Source organism: Leptonychotes weddellii, chromosome 5 (genome assembly GCF_054177405.1).
Source record: "Leptonychotes weddellii isolate Sample4059 chromosome 5, ASM5417740v2, whole genome shotgun sequence".
Taxonomy (NCBI): Eukaryota; Metazoa; Chordata; class Mammalia; order Carnivora; family Phocidae; genus Leptonychotes; species Leptonychotes weddellii.
This window is the reverse complement of record NC_138373.1, coordinates 101,748,136-101,770,457: the sequence shown is the minus strand read 5'-3', so window position 1 is coordinate 101,770,457 and position 22,322 is coordinate 101,748,136. Positions and strand designations below refer to the sequence as shown.

The following is a 22,322-nucleotide window of genomic DNA, read 5'->3' as shown; positions in this document are numbered from 1 at the left end:
CAGCCAGAAGGCTCTGGATGGCCTAGTGGAGCAGCCGCACTGCCCAGGCAGGATGAGCCCATCGGAGCAGGGCGGGCTGCAGGGGAAGGGGCTCCGTGGGCAGGAGCATAACTTGTGGAAGAGAACTGTGCTATCACTGCAGAGGCTGAAGATCCAAGAGTGTGTAAGGGGACACTTGGATTTAACTCCACCCCAGCCTGCTGTATACCAAAGCAGAAAATCAGAGTGACAAAGTTTATATAATTAATTTGATCAGTGTGGTTGTCCCAGCTGCCCCTAACCAAAGACTCTGTCGTACTAAGCGTCTGTGGAAGGGCACTGCAACAATAACTGTTTCTTGGGGCGCCTGGGTGGCTCAGTCAGTGAAGCGTCTGCCTTCGGCTCAGGTCATGATCTCAGCGTCCTGGGATGGAGCCCCGCATCAGGCTCCCTGCTTGGTGAGGAGCCTGCTTCTCCCTCTGCCTCTGCCTGCCACTCCCCCTGCTTGTGTTCTCTCTCTCTCTGTGTCAAACAAATAAAAATCTTAAAAAAAAAAAAAGAGAACCAGGATTTTTAGCATGAGAGAAAGGAGATACAGATATACAATTGATGAAATTAAGTAAAACTCTGTAGCTCTTAATTTGATAAAAAAAGATTGGTCATGAATTGATAATTAGTTGAAATTGGATGAGGACAGTTAATTATATTAGCCTATCTATTTGAAATGTTTGGAATTTTCTATAAAATTTCTGTTTTTTTTTTTTTAAAGATTTTATTTATTTATTTGAGAGAGAGAGAATGAGAGACAGAGAGCAGGAGAGGGAGGAGGGTCAGAGGGAGAAGCAGACTCCCCGCTGAGAAGGAAGCCTGATGTGGGACTCGATCCCGGGACTCCAGGATCATGACCTGAGCCGAAGGCAGTCGCCTAACCAACTGAGCCACCCAGGCGCCCCAAAATTTCTGTTTTTAAAAAGCACCTTCTCAAAAGTAAGGACTATGTCTTCTCACTAGTTTTATTTTATCTGAAACTTCAAAATAGAACACATAGGTACATGAACGGATTGAAATTGTCACATTTAGACATTTCAGGATATACCACTCGATTTAAATGAAATCTCACCTCTGAAAAACAGTGGAGAGTACCTGTTCAACATTTCAGGTCAAAACTGAACTCAGCTCTGTGTCTCCTCTGGCCCATGACCATAAACACAAATGATTTAATTGTGAGTCATCATCTCAACCCATTTCCATTCTTACCAGTTTGAGAGCAGGTTAAAAGAAACAACCCTCCTAATTACAAACCTAGCATTCAACACATGAAGGTAAAACTTTACCCACTGTTGAAAAGCCCCCAATCAATGCCACTGTAGAAGCTGCAACTGACAGGCCTTTCTTTCCATACAGCTGTGTATCTTTTACCTAACCTTTAACAGAAAGGACAAAAAACGTATCTGGTTCTTTGCTACAAAAACCCCACAAATTACCCAAGTTAGACTCTATTCTTCCCGAACCTTTTAGTAGGCTTTCAAGGAACCCTAGTCATGATATCCTAAAACCTAATTTCATTGAATTCCCCTACCTAATGATCACAGACACTGAGTGAAGACTGTTCTAAAACCGAGAAAACAGTGAAAGTTCGGAGATAGGTAATGACAGGAATGCTTACACTAACATGTAGGTAACCTGGTCAAGTCTCCTCTGATTATGCCAAACATTTTTTGCCAAGTAGAAAAAAACCCGATGGAATTGTTCAATCACTGGAAGCTAAAAACAAAATAAAACAAAACCCAGGCACCTGCAAGGATACTTTATTTTCTTAAGTTGATGCTGTGGTGGCAGAAACCATGAAGTACTCCCTTAGACATTGAATTTTACATTCAAAATATTAAAATTAAAAAATAACAGGTTCTTGTAAAGTTGTTTCACCTGAAAGGATTCATATGCCAGGGCAGTACAACTGCTCAAGATTGTTTAAATAAGTATATAAACTCTTCTAGTGGCATTTATATTGAGCTTTCGTTATGATGGTCAAAAGGCAGATACGTACTAACTGGTAATAGCTTTAACTACAGATCAATCTTACTTGCTTCAGCTTTCACTTTGTCCATTTCAGCAAGCAATGCCACTTCTCGATCCATTAAACTAGGAAAAGATGACAAAGGGAAAAAGGTTTGTCAGAAACTCAAGCAGAAATAGCACATTGTTAACAGTAGAGAGAGACTTATGAGTTTGTTCACTAAAAGCATACTACAAAGTAAACCCTGTGTGGACCACATAAAAATTCTGTCTCGCCCTAAGCAAAGAATATTTTAAGGGTTCCAATAAATAGACCTAATTTCCTTTTATCTCTATGTATTACAGTAAACCAGTAGCTGAAAACCGAGAATTGAGAACCAGTAGGTGGCAGTAGCAAGCTACAGAACAATTCTCACTGAATTTGTGTTAAAGCAAAAGTCCTTATGGAAGTTACATATTTCCACATTCGTGCTCACATATTTTTTATTTTGGCCTATAAAATTGAACAGCTTTGCTTCTAATATATTTTACAAGGCAATACCCCTTCTAGGGCATGGTAAATTTATTCACGATAAGAATCTGTATATTCTCAACATTTTACCACAGTTGTGCCAAGTCACTGGCACTTGAGTCTATTTTTTTAAAGTTTTTCTTAAATTCCAGTGAGTTAGCATACAATGTAATATTAGTTGCAGGTGTACAATATAGTGATTCAACACTTCCGTACATCACCCGGTGCTCATGCCCTCCTTCATCCCCATCACCCATTTAGCCACCCCCTCTCCTCCCCATCTCCCCTCTGGTAACCATTAGTTTGTTCTCTATAGTTAAGAGTCTGTTTCTGAGTGTGCCTCTCTCTCCCTCTATTTTTTCCCTTTGCTCATTTGTTTTGTTTCTGGTGCTTTAGTCTTTAGAAGACAAAGTAATTAAAAGATATATATACATTGTGCTGGTTTCAGGTAAACGTTTAACAGTAATCCAGAAAAGAGGAAATCAAAGGTTTCTGGTAGGTTTTTTACAGAAAAAGAATATTAAATGGGTAATTAGAATTTTCTCCACTGCAAATGTAAATGGTTTGTAGGCACATAAAACTTTCTATGTCTTTATAAAAGAGCCCACCACCTTCAACATATAGAGAGGCAACAGTCTGCCCTAGTCTTCAACCAAGTAATTTTCCTTACCATATAGGTTTTATCAGTGGTGAAAAAAAATCTAAAATTTTAATACCTACATAGACTTGAAATGTTCCAACTCCCTTCAAATTTGCTATTCATTCTGATTTCTCCTTTTGAATAGGAATATATCTATAGGGTTAACAAAAGTTGTACTCTTGTTTCTGATTGTAAAACTAATCACACACATACATATACACACATACATATATATAAACATATACATATATATGAATACTGATTCAACTTAGCTCAATATGTAGTGATGTTAGCACAAAGTAGTTAATACAGAGACTACAGTGTGAGGCATACAAAAAAAGGATAAGGCGGGGTCATCCCCTCAAGGAGCAAAATCCTTTATAGTGAAGTGCCAGAGAACATAGGTTTGATCATCATTACGTATGATGTTAATAAACAGACTTGTAATGAAACAGGTTTGGTGGGCATATTAATCCAAAAGCACCAGCCTGGAGAGAAGATGCAACTATTGTAGGATAGCAATACTCTGCTAAGAAAGCACTTCCCACACCTTGGCAATATTTTGCTCCAAGAACTCTAGCAGCATTTGGAATACCTAAAAGCAAAACAAAAGCACAACTGAGACAGGAGTTGCCAGGCCTCGATTTTGACACCACTTCTTTTCTGTTGCTGAATCGCCTTAAGATGCAGACGCTGTGTCCACCAGATGACAAATATGTCTCTGGCAAAGCTTGTAAAATATTTATTAAAAGATTTCAGCAAACAAGTAAGCTTTCTGCAGCTTACAATCTTTATTATGAAAAAGTAGGATGTCATGTGACACATTTAGCAAGAAAAAAGTTCTGCACCGTCACAATCAGACTTTTCTGTGGCAGTAGGAGCTAGGAAGTACATCAGTGTTGGCTTTTTTTTCCCCTGCAGGAATGACTAGTATCCATTTAAATAAACTCTGTTTTTCAACTGACTCACTGGTGATCATAAGAAATTCAGAGGCAGTTGCATGAACAACCATCCGACCACGCCATTAAAAAAAGTTTAACTTTTTCATGCCAAAACCCCCCACTGAAAAGGAGTAAGCGTTTCTATTCCTTGTTTGTTGTTTGTGATGTCTTGCCATCTATTGATAACATTTATTGAGAGGTCCTGTGATGTCAGCCAAGAATTAAACAGAGAAATCTACTCATTAACTCAGGCTGTTGGGATACTTTCTCAGAAAAAAGACTGATGAAAATTCCAATTTTCCTTAAAATTTTCACAAGTCTTTAAAATATAAAAATGAATCAATGTTAAAATATAAATGCCTGACAGTTGGCTTTTCTGATTGAATGTAAGCGCCTGACATTAAAGCTTTTGATTGCCAACACCTCCATTTCAAAGACATCTCAAATAAACAGACCGCCAGCTATACAACACAGCCAGGCTGCCCCACACATGAAGCTCCTCTGTTAGAAAGCCTTGGGTGACCCACATAACTTGAGTGGCCCCACTTTTCCCTTCCCACTCTTTAAATCTTGCTCTTATATTTTAAATTCACCAATAGAGAGTGAACCCACAAAAACCTAGGCAACCCACTGTCAACCCCAATCTGTGCTCTGTTTTAGCACACCTCGCCATGTGGCCCTGGGCATGCCATGCACCCTCGAGGACATGTAAGTAATAAGCCTTGTGTTTTTTTTTCAAAGTTCCCTGATGGCTGTTGCTGAGGTGTGTCTTGCAATCGTAAGAACCACCAGGGCTGATCCAGTCACAATACTAGCTCAAATACGGGCTCATCACAAGTAATGTGGGACCCAGGTGAGTGCCCCCCCAGGCATTCCTAGCTGACAGCATCACCACAGATAGGCTGAGACTGACACAAAACAATATAATAACAACTTTATTAAAAGTACATCACATAATGTATTGCAATTGTGTAGAATGACCATGTTTTTAGGTCATCCAGGCTAAAGCACTTAGAGGTGACATGTCATGATGTCTGCAACTTCCAAATGGTTCCACAAAAACACAACACACACACACACGCACACACACACACACATAGTACTATCCTTTCATCTTTTTTGTATCTTTGAAAGTTTTCATAATAAAAAGTTGGGGAGGGGGTGCCTGGGTGGCTCAGTTGGTTAAGCGTCTGCCTTCGACTCAGATCATGATCCCAGGGTCCTGGTTGGCTCCCTGCTCAGTAGGGAGCCTGCTTCTCCCTCTCACTCTGTGGCTCCCCCTGCTTGTGCTTTCTCACAAGCTCTTTCTCTCTCTGTCTCTGTCAAATAAATAAATAAAATCTTTAAAAAAAAAAAGTTGGGGAAATATGTACATCACCAAATAAAAAGAGAAGGTGGGAAGAGTTCAAAAGTGGAAAATATGTTAAGCATAAAGATAAATAGCAGAGGCTTTTTTTTTTTTTTTAAGAATTAAAAACTATAGGGGCGCCTGGGTGGCTCAGTTGGTTAAGCGACTGCCTTCGGCTCAGGTCATGATCCCAGGGTCCTGGGATCGAGCCCCGCATCAGGCTCCCTGCTCGGCGGGAAGCCTGCTTCTCCCTCTCCCACTCCCCCTGCTTGTGTTCCCTCTCTCGCTGTGTCTCTCTCTGTCAAATAAAAAAAAAAAAAATTAAAAACTATAGTTTATTGTAATACAGCTTTCTAACAATGTGGAAACTTAAGCTCAAGTTTTTCATCTGTTCCTAAGCTAAACGGTAGTCCCTGAATAGATCTGTGGCCAAGAGATTCAAAAGTACCTGTGGTTTGAGGTAACAGTTTAGAGGCCATAACTGCAAGCAATGAGTCCTCTCAGAGAGTGAGGAAAGGCTCACTCAGAAGGTCAGATTCTGTTACCTTGCTCCTGCCAAGACATGAGGGCACTAAGTTTGCAACTGTTCTCTCAAGATTCCCCTGAATGGAAACACACCACAATAAACATCTGATACACTGGATTCTGAAACTGCTACTGAAATTCAGCTAAATACGGCTGGAACTTTATTTAGAAAGACAGTAGGTCTTATTAAGCCCGAGCCTCCTAACAGTGTAGAGAACTTCCATATCTTTTCTTCAATCATGAAAAATGGTTTTAGATGATTTGTCACTGTCACTAAGGGAAAAGATTGGTAAATGTCTGAAGTTCTGTATCTCCTTCCCTCCTTACCAAGACTTTTTACTATCTTCGCATTTGCTCAATTTATTCTAAAGCTTTTATGTAATTTATTTAGTTGCTCAGAATAGTTTTTCCTGTAGTATTACCATTCATATCTCTCAGATATATTGTATGTCCATCATTTGAAGCAAACCCTTTGATTAATATATTTAACATGTAGATTACTGATTCTAGCTATTGCCTTTGGTATTCCTTGGTACCAAAAAATTGTTAACTATCATTTGCTTATAGTTGTTAAATTAGAAAACAATGTTATAATGGAAACACATCTCTGGCAATTCCACAGCTAATTATTTTAAGGGACAATACTCTAAACCACTCAGTAATGTTAGAAAACATTTGTACTTGATTATATTTGCTGAAAACCTGAAACTTGTTTATTCTAACTCCACTAGCCAATCAAAGCAGAAGTCAAAGCAAACACCTTTATTTCTCCGAAGACACTTCCCTCTTCTAATAAAAACAATTGAGAGAACTGTCAGTAGTTTTTATTAGCAGAAAATTAATTGTTTCATAGGTTTTGTAGAACCCCATACTCCCAAGCACTGGCCTTGGTGGAGTATGGTACACACATGTAGGCTCAAAACAAAAACAAAAAATCCCAGCTAAGTAGCCAGGTCATCATACTGAGTTGAACAAAAGAGGTAAAATTAACTGAAAGAACTACCTTACTAAATCAAATTTGGATCTTGTGGAAGTTTTGGTGGGTTCCTCTTTGTCTGGAGTCCTTTACAAAGCATGTAGACATGCGATTTCATATTTCAACAGTCTGAAGTAGTTTTAAGAAGTTAGGATGTGAATATAAGCTGTTCGTTTGGAACAGGACCTCAATGGATAACTTTTCTTTCTCCTCTTTTCCAGTGGTAAAAAGTGTCTCAATTCTAAAGTAATACTACAGACCATATAACTCGATGATATTTTACAATATATTTAGGAAAAAAAGAACCAGTAGCAAACCAGATTACCAAGGAGTTTATTGTTCAAGTTTCTGGCTGGTAAGGAAAAATGGTTAGAGTGTTAAGCCATCTAGCCAGTAGCTGACTAAATCCTCATGTGAAACAGTATGGTTGTATGTTTTTTTTTAAATCCTCTCTCTCAAATTATTATAGCAATGTCTAAAGGGAGACACGTATAGCCTAGGAAGGCAAAGACTGAAAAATAAAGGCAAACAGAGATACCTGGGAAGACACAGAAAAAGGAAGCAGGGTATAGTAGAAAAGTGTCATTTAATACCAAGTATGACTTTGGGCTGATTATTTTTTTCTGTGCCCACCTTTTCTCATCTACAAAGTGAGCATAATACTATAAGTGATATTGTTATACAGATTAGAGATATGTGCATAAAAGCTTCTGACATACAATAACAGCTCAATAAATGGGAGCAGCAACTATTAGTCTAATTTCTGTACTCATCTTGATTCCTCAGTTTCAGCAGAATATCTACTCAGTAAAATGCTTTCATATTAACTTTGGTAAATCACTATACTTTCCAGATCCATTGTCTAGAAATTCTTAAATGAACAGGCACACACACTAGCACAGTGTAGTCAGTTACAGAGAGGTGAATCAAAGATAACTTTAAGTGAAAAGAATATGTTACAAAATTATGCTCACTATGATTACAATTATTTTAAGATTATGTATGCATGTAGATGGGCAACACAAGGGAACACAGAAAATAAATTAATTATGTGTTAAGTTAGTAGAGTTACAGGACTTTTACTTCTATTTTTAAAAACTGTTATAATGATGGGATATACAGTAAACATAAAAAGGAATCATGGAACCTTAAAAAAAAAAAAAAGAAACACAAAATTCAGATTCTTTCATCAAATGCTCTCGTTTTACCTTGGTCTCTGACTTCATCCCTTATTACTTTCAACTACTGCCCTCTTAGCGGTAGCTACACGATATAGAGTCCCTATATGTCCCTTCTGTGCCTCTGCTTAGATCAGGCCTCCTAAATGCAGTGTTCTAGTCCCATCCTTTCTGCCAATGTAAATCCTATCTGTGTTTCAAGGCTTAATAATGATTCATTTCCTTTTAGAAATCTTTTCTAATTGACCCCACTCCATAGTTACCTTTCCCTTAATCTTCATACCTTCCCCACAACTAGGATCCAACCTGAAGGATATGTGAATCATAAGTCATTTTAAGTTGTGACTTAAGAAGAGTGATTTAGGGCTTCTGAATTACAAAGTAATATTTGGATGGACTATTCCTTCTTATAGATTTATTTTATCGAACTCAAAAAATACTTATAAAGGCTTTTATAGGCTCAGTCAAAATCTTGGTCCTCCTCATTCTTACCCTGTTCCATAATAACAAAATTCCTTAGTCCCTAAATTAACCTGTTATATAAAAGCTGAGAAGGAAATAATATATATGACAAGTACCAAGTCTCTAGCATTTTTCACAAGCTTTAGTGAGAAGTGGGCTATCAGTGATAGATGGCATGACAATCACAGGTTACTGGGAGTCAGAATACAGAGATTCAAACACTGAGTCTGCAACTTATGATGTCACGTTAGACAAATTGTTTAACCTAAGACTCAAATCCCTTTTAAACAGTAGAGCTAAATTTAAAATTCCCACTTCGCAGGATAGAAATCCAGATAAATAAATCATATATGACTGAATATGTTTGGTAAACTGTAATTTTCATATGTTACTAGTTATTTTCACAGATGGTTAAAAAATTAAAATTTTAAATTAAAGAACATCGAAAACCATGCAGGCCAAGTACTAATAGAAATAAGGTATCAATGTATTAAACATGCAAAAACTGAAGAATAATTTAAACCTATAGAGTGCTATGGACATTTTTTGGGAACACATTATTACATCAGCCTATTCCTTTATTTCTATGCTTTTTAGACATTTTTGAAAATGCTTTGGTTCATAAAATGATACCTAAGTTTCCACCATCTTTATATGGACTTTAGATTTAAGCATCTAAAAGCCTTAAGTAAGACTATTGGTAGCTTAATATGAGAGGAAAAGGGAAGCTCAAATAAAAGGAAGTAACTTTTCTAAGATGAATGGGGAATCAGCTAGGAAAAATTTCCATCTTAAGCATAAACTTACATTGACTTTATGTATTGTAGAATTTCAAATTTCTTATGCATTTTCACCTTTTAAATGAGTATCTTTTGACTTTCAATAAAATAGAAGTTTTTATTTAAAAGGCAAGTTGAGTGTGTTTCCTGTTGGCATTTTCACCAACATATTATATGACAACTATCCAAAATAATTTATCTACTTTAGCTTCATGTTCCATTCCATATCCTGTTCCTTAATAGCCTTAAATTTAAGTCAACTAATAGCTCCAACAATGTAAGTCAGACAAATTTTATGAATGAACAAGAAAAGTAAACTTGGGTCTAGAGATGATTATTACTGGATCACCAACAAACAGATTTTAAGTTTTATAGTTTTTATATACTGGAAAGCCTCTGATTTTACCTTCCTACAGGTATGTGTCAGCTTTCATTTGGCCCCAAAATGAAAGCAGTTATCCATATAATTCCCCTAGTGCCTCATCAGGGGTAATGTAATATTATTGTTGCAAATTTGTTAAAACACTTCGCTTTTCTTTTATACTATAACCAATACAAAAAAATGGCTTCCTAAGTGACATTAACTCCAAGCTCTGGTTCGGTGCCAAATGGAGTTAGCTCACCTGCCAATTATGTCTTGATGTAGTAACTACAAGGGGCATTGAAATAAGGTAGTATAAAACCCAATCAGCCAGAGAGAAGGGCACCAGCAGGAAAGGGCAGGTAAATCTCTTTCCTCAAGTTAAATTGACCTGGTTGCCACGTCTGCTAATCAATCCTAAATACACAGTTCCCAGACAGGAAACCATTTCATTTGTCATTTATCGAAGGAGGCTCCCCCTGGCTGGGTTCCAAGTCAACAGGAATTCACAAATCTCTCTCCCGGAACTGTGTTTCCTGGTTCAGGCTGGTTCTGAATAGAATCAGATCCTGTGGCTAAGTAATCAGTAAGCTAAACAATCATGGAGACCAGAGGCTTATCAAAGCAAAGTTGTGATGACCTACTCTTAGCTCTTTATTCTTTTCAAAATGAGTCAATAATATCTGATATGATAATAATCCAGGTCAAAGGGCATGCCCAGATGGTTCAGAAAGAGTAGAAGCCAATTACCTAGAAATATTTCCAGAAGAATTAGAGCTTAATTTAAGTTTGAGAGAACTGGTTGGATTTAGAGAAGTATAAAGATATAGAAGAACATATCAGGATAGAAAAGGGGCATTAACAATTATATGGAAGAGGAAATGTAAATGTTAAGTCTTCAGACAAGTAATCTGGCTGAAGTAAACATGTATTTAAGAAAAGCAGAAGATATGACATTAAGTTTCTAGCTATAAAACCTGAAAGGGAAAACTCAGGATTCAGGACAAAGCATGGGTAGATTAGCAGATGAATTATCTATCTTAAAAGTACTTTTTGGTTATGATGATTTAGTGGACCATTCTACATTTTGCAAATGATAAAAGTAGGTGTCAGCAACTTTTTGGAGGCTTTATTCTACATCTTCGTTAATTCACCCCATCTTCAATTCCACTGGAGGACTGAGGCTATCTACACTTCCTCTATCTCTTGTTTTCTGTGGCATGAAGTGACCCAACTAAGTTTATGAACAGAGACATGGCTGAATATGAGCACAGACAGGCAAGAAAATAGATGGAGGGCTGGGAGGAAGAGCGGGGTAGGTTCTCTGTATTCATGAACACTTCCTCTCACATTTCAGATCTAGGTATATTTTACAAAGAAGCAAAGTAGACAGTCTTAAATCCCCAAACATCAACCTAGCTGCTTGTCTTTCCACCACTTTACTGAATTTGGTCCTCAGGGCTTTTCTATTTTCAAAAAAGTCCCTCATAAAATACAATACCTCCCCAGAAAGGAGTTATGGTTTCAGTATTAGTTAACACCTTAATATCTGATAGTTAAAACAGCTGCAGTGTTCAAAAACATTAGAATATACTTCTCCCCCCAAAAGATTCTATAATCAAATACACCTGAGAAACAGCACAGTATAGCTTCCTCTTGTAGCTTTGCGGTGCACATCAGCACTGGAAAAGCACTTAAGAAGTCCAGTAGTAAAAGGTTTTCAAATCTCTTTAATTACCAAACCCTATTTCCCCTACAGAACACATATTAATATATTTTAAGATACAAGTATTTTTTAGAACATAGTTTGAAAAACACAAAATTAAAACAAGTCAATGACTAATAATAAGGCACAGAAGAGACAATTCGGGCAGGTGCCATTAGGAAGGATGACAGGAGGTAGGAAAGCAAAAACAGATCTTTTCTACTTCATAACTTTGTTCAAAAACATCATGTTATTTGTTGCAGGTTCTTGGTTTAAGAGACAGACCCTAAAGTAAGGATGCATGATCTATTCTATAATTATTTGTCCCTTTCCGAACACTATCAACCTCAGGCCCATTCCTAGAACATGAGTTCTCTGTACCACCCATTCCCACACTGTGACCAAAAGGACTTGAATGAAGCAGAAAGTTAAATATACCATAGGACTTCTAAGTTTCTCCCTACTATATAGAGCAGTTAAGAGTCAGGAATTAAAGAACCTGGGAGTGGCTGACCATCTTCATAAGTGATCCTTCTTGTGCCATTGTGATCAAAGGCAACTTAACTTACCAGCTCTGCAACTCAGCAAAAGCTTGTTTCATTTTCTTAATGGAAGCATCCATCTCTTCTTTAACTACAACTCGATACCGTGCAAGAGACACTGTGCAGCGCTGGAGGTCTTTCACAGATTTTTCAATATTGGAACCTTGGGGAAAAAAGCCCCAAGAATTAATATAAAAAAGGAGCACAGGTAACTTGAAAGGTGGATATGAACACCCATGCATGTAATGTAACACATGTCACGTGGACCAAGAAAGTTCCCTAAGTGGCCACCCTCCTCGACAAAAAATTGATGTTTTCATAGATTTAAAAAAGAGGGGCGGGGCACCTGGGTGGCTCAGTTGGTTAAGCAACTGCCTTCGGCTCAGGTCATGATCCTGGAGTCCCAGGATTGAGTCCCACATTGGGCTCCCTGCTCAGCAGGGAGTCTCCTTCTCCCTCTGACCCTCCCCCCTCTCATGCTCTCTATCTCATTCTCTCTCAAATAAATAAATAAAATCTTAAAAAAAAAAAAAAAGGTATCCTGGCCAAGATGGAGTAATAGGAGTTGGATTTATCCTCCTGTCTTAAACAACTAAACACATACACAGACAAAACATATGAAACTGGGTTTTCATAAAACAGACATTAGGCAGTACTTTTTCCCTGAGAAAACAGAAACAAAGTGAGGCCTATGATTGCCCCAACTTACTGCCACAAGAGTTTCCAGGCTGCAGTGCAAGGAGGAGAAATCCTAACCCTGAATTGAGGGGACAGAGTTGAGAAGTGGGAAGGCCAAGGTGGCGAGAATTCTAAGGGCAGAATACTGGAGAGGAGAGAGCTATACAAAGATGAGAAAATTATACAGGGATCTACAGAGAATTCTGAATGCATCGGTGTGAGGAAACTACTGAGACAGGAAAAAGAACCAGTGGAAAGGAACAGGTAGAACAATCCCCAGACCTCACCCAGACCACAAATAGTTCATGTTCACACCAGCCAGAATGGGGCACCAGTAGGGCACTTGGAAGGGTACAGCCTCAGTAATGAGGCAAAATTATCTCTAAAGGCTGCTCTAGTTCTACCTAACAGCGCTTAAAAGCAAGCCTCAAAGTGTTACCAAATAACAGTCCAGAACAAATCATAAGAATACTTAAAATAGGGCGCCTAGGTGGCTCAGTGGGTTAAGCATCTGGCTTTGGTTCAGGTCATGATCTCAGGGTCCTGGGATGGAGCCCTGAGTTGGGCTTCCTGATCAGCGGAGAGTCTGCTTCTCCCTCTCCCTCTGCTGCTCCCACTGCTTGTGCTCTCTCTCTCTCAAATAAATAAATAAAATCTTAAAAAAAAAAAAGAATACCTGAATAAAACACAAAAATATCTAGGAATCATGGGGTGCCTGGGTGGCTCAATCATTAAGCATCTGCCTTCAGCTCAGGTCATGATCCCAGGGTCCTGGGATCGAGCCCTGCATCAGGCTCCCTGCTCTGCAGGGAGTTTGCTTCTCCCCCTCCCACTCCCCCTGCTTGTGTTCCCTCTCTCGCTGTGTCTCTGTCAAATAAATAAATAAAATCTTAAAAAATATATATCTAGCAATCAACAAAGAAAAATTCACATGTCTGGTATTCAAGAAAAAATTACCAGGCATACAAAGAGGCAGACAAATATGACCCATAGTGAAGAGAAAAATCAACTAACAGAAGCAGATGCAGAAATGTCACAGATGTAGTAGAATCAAGTAAATAAGGACATCAAAACAGCTAATATAATCAGATATCATATGTTCAAGAAGGTAGAGGAAAGCATAAACATGTTAAGGACAGACATGGATGATACTTTAAAAAACCCCTACTGAACCTCTAGAGATGAAAAAAAGACAATGTCTCAGATGAAAAATACACTGGATGGGACTGACAGCAGATTAGAAACTGTTGGAAAAAAAAAGATTAATGAATTTGAAGATAGCAACTTCAAAAACTATTCAAAATGAAACAAAACATAGAAAAAAGGCTAAAAAATAAGTATTTGAATAGGTACCAAAGTTTCAAAACTCTCTAAGTGACAGGATTCAGTAGAATATAATTCACCATATAGACACTACAAAATTAATAAAATTCTCTCTCTGTAGTACAGTTTGAAGCATTATATGTGGATAAGCCAACTTTGTAGATAAAGATGAAATATATTTACCTACCCATCACATTCTAACCAGTTTCTAAGAGTTCTACTGACCTCTCTATATTCACCAATGTCAAAGTTATATATACAGTTGATAGGTGGAATCATGGATCTAAGAAGTTTATAATGTGCCAAGATACAGATTTTCAACCTTTTATTTAAATTCCTCTTGATTTCTTTCCAAATCTACTTAAAAGCTTTCAAGCAGCATCCTTTTCTTTTTGTATGACTGAATATTTTTGATGTGCTTTTCTGCACCAAGCTGAGGGTTATGTTAGATTTAAAAGGAAAGCTTCACTAAATTTAGCTCATGTGGAATAAATAATTCAATAAAGCGCTACAGGTTACAAGTGTCTTACATTTCTATGTTTCATTTGTTTAGTGGAGTGGACCACCTTGCTTAGATGTATGACACTCTATCATCTCTACCTGTTTAATTATTGGCTGATTATTTAAATGATTATTACAGTTTAAAGAAAAAAGGCAAAGAGCTACCACCAGTCAATGCTGAGTACTTACTTAAGAGGAAATGATCTTGTTTAAAGCTAAAGTCTGACAGAGATTACTAAGAGCACGAAGTTGTGAAGAGAAATGCAAATATTTTTTTTTAAAATGTCATGTCAGAGATGGCAGATCTTTTTACTGTTAAGTCAACCAGGAGATAAAAATGAAGGAAACGGTACAAAAATGTTGTAGTAAAGCAAATAAAGAAATAAGTTAATGCTAGCAGAAAAGTCATCCTGACCAGTAGTTTGACTTTCATTCACTAAAAGGATCCCTGTCATTGTAACAAGACTGTACAACATCTAAAATAGTATCAAACTCCAACTGTGCACATGGAGTTACAGAGGGGTAGTTACTGCCTTAAAAACAGAAAACGTATTACCTGCTACCATTTTGAGACCTTATCTATGGGAACAAGGAGATAATCTGCCCTCGCTAGCCAAAAACAGATTTTTTTTGTTTTCTCTCAAAGGTAGTCTTCTGATTTACCTAGCTTTTTGTTGGTGGAGGAGAGTGGAACATCTTCCATCCCCAGATTTGAAAACTGAGGTGCTGTGGTAGGTCTTGAAAGAGTTTTGGCAGCATTCCTATTTTGTTGAGAATTCTGAGTAGACTGCATAGTCAAAGACTTGGGCTCAAAATCAGAGATGCCATCCTCCAGCATGGACCCTGTCAAAGAAAGAGGTCAGTATTTTTAGAGTAAAATTTAGGGTATATCAATCAAGCAGTCTTAAGTATAAACAAATAAGGAAGGTAAAAATGTTTTAGGCAAAACTATGCCTCTTAAAGGCTGTGAACAAAAACAACTGACAAAACAGAACAAAGAACAGAAGCAGTTGGACGAGGCTACAAGTAGCATCTGGCTCAGCCCTAAGCTGCATCCTGAATGAAGATGACACATCGCTAGATAAGCTAGCTTGTTCCCTGTATCTTGGTAGCTCTGGGCACAAGGAAGCGAAGAGAGTCAATAGCACTAATTTCTGATAGCTTCTGTAAGTTATGTTGAGGAAAAAAGAGTTTTACACTGTTCCAGGGAACGAAGAATTTAGAAAGTTTTAGGAAAAGGGCAAAGAGGAAATAAGAAGAGAGCCAGCTCAGAAAAAAAAGGAAGCCACTATCTTTGGTTTGGTTGAGGTCAGCACAGGTGTTGTATCTTTCTCTAAGTCTTTTCGTATGAGCAAACTAATCAGTAAAAGAACATCTAAGAAGTACGGAATAATTCTTAAATTGTCATTACATTAATAAGGCTAGCAGCAACAGAGCAAGGAGCAATGGATTAACAAATAAGTAATTAAAAAACCAATTTTAAAAGAGATATTCCTGGGGCGCCTGGGTGGCATAACTGGTTAAGGATCTGATCCTTGGTTCCAGCTCAGGGCCTGATCTCAGGGCCGTGAGATCGAGCCCCATGTTGGGCTCCACACACAGCACGAAGTCTGCTTAGGTTTCTCTTTCTCTCTCCCTCTGCCCGTCTTCTATGTGTGTACTCCCTCTCTCTCAAATAAATAAATCTTTAAAAAAAAAGAGAGAGATATTCCCAATATCTTCCCAACATTCATCAAAATAGTTAATAAAAAATGTGCAACATATGTGAATTTACAACACTAATCTTAAATCTTTACTAGAAAACAAATGTAGGACTATAAAAACCAACAATCTACTTCTCATGAAAGCCATGGGATTGCAGTTATTATATATTCCTCACTGTACTGAGTTTTAGAATAACGCCATCGACGTCATCCCATCATCATCTTCTTAGTAAGTACACAATTTAAAAAATCTTAAGGTCACCTTCTGTAATCTCTAACTACTAAGGGATTATTAAGTTAGAAGATTTCCACAAGACTGACTTAAATTAAAACTAAAATATGAGACAATGTAATAAAAACTATATTTTTCTTGGCCTTTGATAATTACAGTTGACCCTGAAACAACATGGGCGTTGGGGCACTGACCCTCCCTGCCCCCCACAGTTGAAAATCTGTATATAACTTTGACTCTCCCAAAACTTAATAGTCTACTGTTGACCAGAAGCCTTACCAGTAACATAAACAGTTGATAAACACATATTTTATACTTTATATGTATTATATCCTGTAGTCTTACAATAAAGTAAGCTACAAAAAAGATGTTATTTAGAAAATCATTAGGAAGAGAAAATATATTTACAGTACTGTATTTTTTGGAAAAAAAAAAAAAATCCACATATAGGTGAACCCACACAGTCCAAACCATGTTGTTCAAGAATCAACTGTACAAAATGAGACTCTTTCACATAAAAGGCAACAAAAACTAAAAAGTAAAAGACTAAAACTAAATGTAATTTACTGATTGCTTTCTCAACCAGGAAGTCCTTGTATTTTTCAACAGAAGGCAACTTTTCAAAGACCTGTTAATAAACTCACCTGTTCTATCCAGCATATGTGGTGTGGCAGACTCAGGCTCTTCCAATTCTCTGGCATCTATTGAAAGTATCTCCATACCCTCACTGAGAGAGTCCACAGACTCGGTATCGTTGATGGCACCGTTGACATGGTAACCATTAATACCACCTTTCTCTGAAGAAGGTACAGACTGTTCCTCTTGAATGGATACTAATTTACTGGAATCTGGGATACTGTTACTTGGTTCTGCTGCAGGCTTGGGTTTGCTTTTCTTCTTTTTGTTCTAATGATTATTAAAGATTTGAAAAAAAGAAAAGAAAATGAAGACCCCCACAATCCAGAGAGATAACTCTAGTTACCAAAGATAATCAATGTTACCAATTTCTCATATGCTCTTCCAGAAATTGAACACATTTTTGTATATGTTGAGCTACTGACTAAAATAACTATGTTAAATGCTTTGGATGAACTCAAACACATAAATACAAAAATTTTAGCATGGTAAAACTTACCATAAGCAAAATCAAAACATAAATTTTAAAATGTGAAAAAATATGTCCAACCTATATACAAAAAACTAAATTTATACAGAGTTCTAACAAAAAACAAAGAAAACAATAACCCAACAGAAAAAAATGGTCTAGGATAGAAACATACGGAATGAAGTGCAACCTCAGTCTAATAAGAGACATAAATTAAAACTGCACTACAGGGCACCTGGGTGGCTCAGTCGGTTAAGCGTCTGCCTTCGGCTCAGGTCATGATCCTGGAGTCCCGGGATCGAGACCCGCATCGGGCTCCCTGCTTGGCGAGGAGCCTGCTTCTCCCTCTGACCCTCCTCCCTCTCATGCTCTCTGTCTCTCATTCTCTCTCTCTCAAATAAATAAATAAAATCTTAAAAAAAAAAAAAAAAGAAGAAGAGCAAATATTTAAAAAAAAACAAAAAACTGCACTACAGAGGATTCTGGGAAGATGACAGAGGAGGAAGCACCAGTAATCTGTCTCCCTAGACAACAATCACACTGGCAGAATCCGTCTGATATAACTATTTTGGAATTCTGGAGTCTACTGAAGGCTTGCAATTTGCAGGTGAAGACCTGGATAGTAAATTGTGGTTAATTTCAGTTAGTATCAGTTCCTAGTATAGAAACAGTTACCCTAGGGGACAAGCAGCTGAGCACCTGTTCTTGGAGCAGCTTGCAGAAATTATGGGAGCCAGGGTAGAGAAAAAGAACCCCGTCCTCCAAATACTGGGGATCTAGGCTCTGATCACTGACTACCGCTTTTGATCACAGAGGTGCAGACAAAGAGGCAGGCAGCTACTGCTGGACCTCCTCCCATTGTTGCAAGCCCCACCCTCTTGGGCTGAGTGACCGCCAGGGGAATACAAAGAGCAGTGCCCCAGAAAATTAACAATAACAAAAAATAAGCAAACCCTGAGGAAGGGGGAGAATCTGATTTCCAAAGTTACCACATTGTTAGATTCAAATGTCCAGTTTTCCTTTTTTTTTTTTTTTTAAAGATTTTATTTATTTATTTGACAGAGAGAGAGAGAGAGAGGGAGAGCCGGAACACAAGCAGGGGGAGTGGGAGAGGGAGAGGGAGAAGCAGGCCTCCTGCGGAGCAGGGAGCCCGACGCGGGGCTCGATCCCAGAACCCCGGGACCACGACCCGAGCCGAAGGCAGACGCCTAACGACTGAGCCACCCAGGCGCCCCTCAAATGTCCAGTTTTCAACAAAAAAATCCCAAGGTACAAAAACCACACAAAAAACAAGTATGGCCTATTTAAAGGGAAAAAAAAATCAACAGAAACTGCCCCTGAAAAAGATCTCTTGGCAGATACATTAAAGACTAAAATAACTGTCTTACTCTTAACTACAGAGAACAAACTGCTGGTCACCAGAGGGAAGGTGGGTGAGATAGGGGATTGGGATGAAGGAGAGCACTTGTGATGAGAGCACTGAGAGTTGTAGGGAAGTGTCGAATCACTATATGGTAACTAACTGGAATTTAATTGAAAACTTAAAAGAAAATAAAATAACTCTTAAAGTTGCTCAAAAAACTGCAAGAAGATGATGGAGAAAATCAAGAAAACAAAGTATGAACAAAATGGAAATATCAATAAAGAGATAGATAACCCAAAAGAAATTAATAAAGAAATACTGGAGCTGAAAAGTAGTGTAACTGAAATTTTAAAATTCACTAAAGGGATTCAAAGGCAGATTTCAGCAGACAAAAGACAAAAATCAGTGAACTTGAAGATTGGAGAATGGAAATTGTCAAGTCTGAGGAACAGAAATAAAAAATATGGAAGGAAAGTGAACAGAGGGGGGCCTGGCTGGCTCAATCTTTAGAGCATGTGATGCCCAACCTCAGGGTTGTGAGTTCAAGCCTGAATCACATGGAAGAGACTGTGTGGTACTCTACGTACACAGCTGTGTTTCGGTGTCACTGAAGACTTTTTTAAACCAGGTGAAGTGAAGTGGCATAGGTAAATCTTTTCTTTCAAATATTTTTGCAGGGCCTAAATTTTTTTAATAATACAAATGCCAATATCATGGTTTTAAATTTAATTCATTTTTACCTTTTTCTTGCCTGTTACTGTCCATTCTTTGAGTACTTCACTGGCACTACCTGTAAAAGAAACCAATTACAGATTTTCTCACATGCATGGTCAACCAGGAATTAGTGTCCCTGCATTTTGTAATTGCTGGACAATTTCCAAAGTTCCTAATAGGGAAAGGTTAAGGTTCAAGGCTCAGCTAATGTAGTAAGACAATCACACTATACTTATGGAATACCTGTCCATTTAGATCCCCGTTCTCCATGTAATTTCCTTAGTAAGTTCTCCTAAGAAGAGAGTAATGTAGCCTGAACATTTTGAAGATTGTTTTATTTATATAGTTTAGACCAAATACAAAGATAACTGGTTTCACCCCAAATATGCCATCCCCTCCCCTCTAGAAGATCACATACCACCTTGGCTATGTTGTTTTAGAGAGAGCTATACACTACCCTAGACCCAAATACTAACATTATAAAGAAAACAGATGATGATAAAGAAAAACCTTACAGTATTTGGGTCTGTTTCTTATACACGGACAAATTCAGAAGAAAAGAAACAGGAAGACCCAATCTGGTGCTACTGTTCAATGAAGCAATAGCTTCAGGCAAAGTTTTTCTCAAACAAGTTATGTAGAAAGAAGTTTATAAAACATTCCTCAACTCTATAAACTGAAAGCTTGGCTAAACACACCATTCTTCTATATGTTAGATAAGGAAACTGAAACCCTAAACATTTGAGTCACTTGCAGGAACCAAACTAAATGGTATAGGAGCCCGGAAGAGAATGCTGAATCCCTGAATTTGTCATCTGTTGCTGGGCCGCTGGATCACCGGTTTGTCACTAGGAGTTTCTTAAATTCTTATTCAACCCAATTCCAATCAAGTCCCTTATACCACTAGTGACACGATTTGTTCTTAAAACCAATAGAGAACATTTTGAATAAAATGGTGGAGTTTTCTCAGCTTGTGTCTTATTCTAAGATATCATACAGCTTATGAATGAATTACTTCTAGGGCTGAAAGAGGTATCTTTAAGAGGTATCTTTTAAAAAAAAAAAATGCCACGTCATCATGGGGTCTGCTATATCATCTATGAAACACCAGATTGCTGAATGAATGTTATAAAAGTCTGAAGCAACTTCTATTTGAACAAAAACATATTTAAAAACCGAACAAGGATTACCTTCCATGAAAGCTTGTACTGTTTTGTCCACACAATTATCAAAGTGCTGTAAAACCAGGATGATTTCATTATTGCTCTTATTGGGAACTATTGCACGCACCGCATTTATCTGGAAAAGACGACAGAATCATTTAATTCTAGCATCAGTTCGTCAGTTGGCAACTGACGTCTATGATAGAGAGTAATGGAAAAAATGATATGTATCACTCTTTAATGTCAGTGAGAGTCCATACAACCATCTCACTGGGAATGATTAATACACGAGTGATAACAGCACATAAAAAATTAATTTCAAAACTTAGAAAAGCAGAACATTTCTAGAAATAGAAGGTATGTGCTAGATTTTATTTCAAGAAAGGGTGGTTTAATTAAGTATCAGGTAGTAATTTAGCATCAATATTTCCTCATCTTAGCCTACTGAGAAAGGTAGAAAGTTTAATGAAGCACCAACATTAACAACTTACACTTTTCAGTAGTATTTTTCAAATCATTTTTACTTCAAAAAAAACATTTTTACTTCATAACATTTAATTGTAATATAACACTATAAGTTATTATAAACTGTTTCAGGCATACAAAACATAATGAACACTCACTACATGATAGTCGGTTTAATACAATAAAATAGATGGCAGCTGAAGCCCCCATAAAGTCCCTCATAAATCCCATCCCCCTTCTCTTCCCAGAGATTTCTGCCTTGAATTTGGTATTATCTTGATACATGTTTTTGCACTATTATGATGTATATATCCATAGGTAATATATACTATTGTTTTGCCTTACATAAATATCATTATCATACTTATCTGTATTCAATTTGCTTTTTTCACATAACATCGTTTTTTTAGATTTTTTTGTGCATTGATAAATGCATCTCTTATTTATTTTAACTGCTACATAACATTTCCATGGTATGAAAATAGCCAATTTATTCATTCTCCTGTTGATGGCCACTTACATTGTTTCCAATGTTTGGCTACCATGAAAAATGCTGGAATGAATACTCCTATGCTTACTTGCTGCTGAATCTTCAGTGCTTAAAACAACTTTATCACATTGTAAGCAATTAAAAAAGAAAAAAAATCACATCTTCTGTGAAGAGTGAGAGAATGTCTCCCTTGTGTATAACCACTAGAATTCTTGAGTATTAGGGCATCTACAAATTCATTACATAACACCAAGTTGTTCTTTAAAATAGATATGCCAAGGAGCGCCTGGTGGCTCAGTTGGTTGAGTTGGAGGACCCTTGATTTCAGATGGGGATATGGTCTCAGGTCGTGGGATCTAGCCCCCCCCCCAGCAGGCTTCACACTCAGTGGGGAGTCTGCTGGAGGTTCTCTCTCTCCCTCTCTCTATGCCTCTCCCCCTGTTTGTGCATGCTCTAAAATAAAATAAATCTTTAAAAAAATTTTTTTAGGGGCACCTGGGTGGCTCAGTCGTTAAGCGTCTGCCTTCGGCTCAGGTCATGATCCCAGGGTCCTGAGATCGAGACCCACATCGGGCTCCCCGCTCTGCGGGAAGCCTGCTTCTCCCTCTCCCACTCCCCCTGC

The 22,322-nt window shown here is 37.8% G+C and overlaps 1 protein-coding gene across 7 annotated transcripts in view; it reads right to left on the bottom strand.

Annotated features, from left to right (window-relative positions):
- Positions 1–22,322, bottom strand: part of SPATS2 (spermatogenesis associated serine rich 2) — a 141,614-nt gene that overhangs the window by 10,020 nt on the left and 109,272 nt on the right. For all 7 annotated transcript variants that reach the window (XM_081821618.1, XM_081821617.1, XM_031023700.2 and 4 more), the window contains 6 exons: positions 20,773–20,881; positions 19,609–19,658; positions 17,045–17,306; positions 15,129–15,308; positions 11,991–12,126; positions 2,063–2,121 (listed from right to left, as the gene is read on the bottom strand). In XM_081821618.1, coding sequence (XP_081677744.1) covers positions 2,063–2,121; positions 11,991–12,126; positions 15,129–15,308; positions 17,045–17,306; positions 19,609–19,658; positions 20,773–20,881 — 796 coding nt within the window. The remainder of the gene's footprint in view (positions 1–2,062; positions 2,122–11,990; positions 12,127–15,128; positions 15,309–17,044; positions 17,307–19,608; positions 19,659–20,772; positions 20,882–22,322) is intronic.